Source organism: Penaeus monodon, chromosome 44 (genome assembly GCF_015228065.2).
Source record: "Penaeus monodon isolate SGIC_2016 chromosome 44, NSTDA_Pmon_1, whole genome shotgun sequence".
NCBI lineage: Eukaryota > Metazoa > Arthropoda > Malacostraca > Decapoda > Penaeidae > Penaeus > Penaeus monodon.
The window spans coordinates 5100764-5106128 of record NC_051429.1 but is presented as its reverse complement, the minus strand read 5'-3'; the positions used below and the strand labels follow the sequence as shown (position 1 = coordinate 5106128).

Sequence of the window (5365 nt, the reverse complement as noted above, 5' to 3'; positions counted from 1 at the left end):
GTTTGGTCTTTGCCTGGAGCACAACCACAGAGTGAACACATGTTGTATCTATTCAGAGAAATGGAACATTATTTCTTCTTTCTCTCTCTATATTTTTGCATGCTTACCTTGTATTTTTTGAGCATCAGATTTTTTTATAGGGTGTTGTTCAGTAAAGGGAGCATCTATAAGTGGTAAAATATCACTTTTGGGTATAAGACCTTCATGCAAAAAACCACCCAAAACAATTAAATAAAAATCATAGCCTGACTTAAAACTTTCTAGCCTTGGAGGTGAGTGTTTCCTTATCCGAATTATCTCTATTTTGAATGAAGGGTTAAAAAGAGAAAAGAAAAAGAGAAATTTGGTGTATTGCTTGGTTACTGTCATATATGCAACATATGCAAATTGTTTTCTGTCAAATATAATCTTCCTTGCACCCAGGGTGTTCTAATGTCACTTTGTATTAATCTAGAACATATAATGTTTAATTATTAAGTATATATATATTATAATATTGTTATAGATAGTATATTATATCGATATATTATATATATAATCTGTATGTATTTGTATATATATATATACTATATATATATATTTTTTATTTATTTATTAGCATATATTTAGATTTATTGTCTATTAATCTTTACCATACAAAGAGAAGAGAGATAGGTGGGGATGGGAAGCAAAAAGAGGAGGATAGAGAGAGAGCTGAGAGAGACGGGTCGGGATATTACTATATATATATATATCTTATGTTATTATATATATACTATATATATATAATATATATCTAATATATATATATCTTATCTATATTAAATTAATTATCTTACACATGGGAGAGAGAGCGATGAGGGATAGGAGAAAAGAGAGGAAAAGACAGAGAGAGAGAGAGATTTATATGCACAATCTGAATTTTCTGATTTATTCAAGGTTCTATTTTTCAAATAAAAAGATAAATATGTTTTGGACCATTATATATATATCTATAATATATATTATTATATATAGATATATCTATATATATATATAATATATATACATATATAACTATATACATATATATATATAGATATATATATAATATAGTATATATATATATATATATAATATTACTATTATTTGTATCGTAGTAAATATCTATCTATATATATTTACTATACTATATATATCATCTATATATATATCTATTATCCCTATATCTAGTATCTATATAGCTATATCTATCTCTATCTATATCTCTATATCTATCTAACTAGTATCTAATTCAATATATATATATCAAATGTATATATCAATGGTTTTGTACAATTATGTATATGTCTGTTTTGGACCATTCTGCTAGGCTGAACTGATTTACAATGATATCAAAAGATGGCATATTATTGGAGGAAATTTCCTGACCATATCCAATATGTTTTATCATCTTAAAGACCTATCACCGATTGTTATAATAACCACCCTTTTGTGAGAACGACAACCCAGACTCCAACATAGACACCACCCCTCTAACTCTGCGCAGAGCTCTCTTGCGGATCGCAATCTTATATATATATATATATAGATAATATATATATATATATATTATTTTATTTTATTAAAATATATATATATATATATATATATATCTTATATATATATATATATATATATATATTATATAGATTTGGTATTATATATATAAATATAATATATACATATAGGATATACTATATATATATATTAAGTTATTTATATTAATATATATATATTAAATGCTATCTATATATATTATTATATCTATATATTTTTTTATAGATATATAATATATATATATTATATCATACGTATCTACCTATCATGTATATCTCTATGATATAATATCGTATAGTAACTGTAGCTATGTATATATTCTCTATATATATATTATGTCTATCTATAATAACCTATTATATATAGATATATATCTCTTCATCTATAATATATATAAATATCTATAATAAATCTAACATATAGATATCCTTATATTAATTTGAAAAAAATATATATATCTATATAATAGCTATATATATATCTATATCTCTACTACTATATGTATATCTATATCTATATGTGTGTTGTGTGTGTGTGTGTGGGTGTGTGTTTGGAAGCCGATGTAAACTTTTTTTTACGCTGAATATGTCAAATTTTATTATATATATTTATATGCTTTTTTTATATAATACATACACTGTATTATCATACATTATTCCATCTTTATCTTTACATATTTTCTGTTTAAATATTCATATATATTTATGTTTAAATAAAAGATGTGTATATTACGCTTAACACACCATAGCTATGTGTAAGTATACATCTAGCTATAATCACATTTACACATACACATAACCTAAATATATGTATGAATAGATAGATGAACATATATAGTTATATATATATATATTCTATATATATATATTATATATATATGGATATATATTAATACTATATATATATGTATGTATATATAGCTACAGTACATTATAGAAATATATGAATATATATAATAGGTAATATATATAATATATATGTTATATATATCTATACTATATAATATATATATCATATATATATAATATACTAGATAGAGAGAGAGTGAGAGAGAAGAGAGGAGTTGCGAGAGCTAGGACGAGAGAGAATTTTTGGGTCTAGAACTAGTTGTACATGTAGATATCTGTATATATGTATATAAGATATATGGACATGTGTATATATGTATATCTATAACTTACATATATACATATGTATGTATAATGTGTGGTTTCTGCACACACACACAGAAACGACACAACCCACACGACACACACACACACACACACACACCAACACACACACACACACACACACACCACACACCCACACACCCATCCCACCGCTGCCTACCATTGTAGGAGCCGAATATGGCCCTGACAGAGTATGGTAGGTGGGCGAGCTTAGGGTGTAAGGTAACGACCAAGAGTCTTGACTCCTTTTATTATATATTAGGATGGAGTATGGCTGCGCCGAGGAACGAGGTGTTGCTCCTCGGCTCCCCACAGGGAGCTCCACAGTGGTCTAAAGATTGGCATAGTAGTGCTTACCATATGGCAATCATTGGTTATCAAGGTAGTGTTACAACTTGCTTAGCTTCTTGTGAAGGGATAGACAACACAAATTGGAATGTATAGTGTGGCAACGAGAGACGAATAAAGAAGTAAAGCAATGGACATACTTTAATGTAGTGTGTGTGTGTGGGAATATAGGAATGTGACAATACAATCGAATTATACACGTCCTTAAATATAAACAACAGATTAATAGAATAACATTGGCATACACATTTCGTAACATCACATATATAACGCTTGGTTAACACATATATATGTATGTATAAATATTGCTTAATATATATTAATATATCTATAATATATATAATCCATATATAATATTATATAGATTTATATTATATATGTCTTTATGACGGATATTATTATTTTGATGTTAATATACGATATATATTCATTAATATATATTAATATATAGATCTAATATATTATATAGATATATATATAGATATATATATATATATTTTATATATTTATCATTTAGATATTTTTTTATCTAGATATATATTATTTGATGTTTAATATATAAATTATATCATATATACTATCTATCTATATATATCTATATATATATTATCTATATCTGTATATCTATATATATCTATATATATATAGCATATGTAATTCTATTTCCACATACAATTTTTTTTTTTAACGGTAGGTTCCTGTTGAGCCCTGCCGTGATCACAGCATCAACTTAATTGTAGTTTTCATGTTGTGATGCTCCTGGGAGTGAGTACGGTGGTATGCTTCCCAGTTCCTTTCCACGGAGAGTGCATGGTGTTAACCTTTTAGGTATCAGTCTCTCTATTTTCTCCCGGCCTTGGGACCAGCACTGCTTGGGCTTGCTTGGCACCCAGCGGCTCGGTAGCAATCGAGTGAGTTCCTTACCCAAGGAACACGCGCAGGCGCTGTGACTCGAACCCTCGAACTCCGATTGCACATAACTAATACCAGTATATATTTATGTATAGAATATATATATATATATTATATATAGTATATATATATATATTTGTCCCGCTAGATGTTAGGCGATCATGGATTTCTTGATTTTTTTTAGCAATTTTAGAGCGGCAGTGTTTACCATTGCCTTCGTCATATATTATATATATATTGCCTAATATAATACAAATAAATAAATAAATATAAATATAGTATATATATATATATAGATTATATATATATATAATATATATAGATATGTAATAGATAGTATATCTATACATCTCTTCTATATAGCTATATATATGATATAATCTAATATATCTAATATCTCTATATATTATATATATATATATAATTTGTGTGTGTGTGTGTTTGTGGTAAAATATCTGTCTTTTTTACATATATAATCACTATTTATGTGTACATAAGTCTCTATATGTTTTCTATTTTTTATCTTAGTCATCTATTCTGTGTGTGTGTTCTGTGTTTGTGCATACAACATACAACACACACACACACACGCAGCACACATACAGCACAATATATATATATATATATATATATATATATACAGTTTGCATATGTATATATATATATTGATATAATATATATATATATGATAATATTTATTATTCTAATATATATATATAATATATATATCCTATATACTTATATATCTATATTATATATATATATATATAATATATTATATATATATATATATTCATATATGTTGGTGTGTGTGTGTGTGTGTGTGTGTGTGTGTGTGTGTGTGTCTGTGTGTGTGGTGGTGTGCAACGTGCTTGTTCATGAATGTGTGCAGCTACATTTATATATAAGTTTCTAGGTATACATAGACTATACTTTATACATTTATTTATATAATTGTATACTTTATACAATTGGTAAATTTATTCATATACATTTATCTTATATCTGCATATACACCAATATCTTATCTATCTATCTATTTATGTGTTCATACTGTGTATATATATTTATACCGGTTATGTTTTAATATACATTTATTTATGGTATTGTGTGGAATATATATTGTATGTGTGAAAACTATATATATTTATGTATAATGTATATATATATACTATATATATATACTATATATATATATATATATATATGATATATTATATACATATATATAAATATATTATGTATAATATATAATAATATATATATATTTATATGTATTATTCATATACATATGTATATATATGATATATATAATATGTATATAAAATATATATTTATATTCATATCTATATTTACATATATATTTATATATATAT

The 5365-nt window shown here is 25.1% G+C and overlaps 1 protein-coding gene across 1 annotated transcript in view; it reads left to right on the top strand.

Annotated features, from left to right (window-relative positions):
* The first annotated feature begins 2906 nt into the window (after positions 1–2906).
* The window catches only part of LOC119568555 (zinc finger protein 888-like), a 10351-nt gene continuing 7892 nt past the window's right edge, over positions 2907–5365 (top strand). Inside the window, exon 1 of the mRNA XM_037917097.1 lies at positions 2907–3167. Within this exon, the coding sequence (XP_037773025.1) occupies positions 2907–3167 (261 nt within the window). The remainder of the gene's footprint in view (positions 3168–5365) is intronic.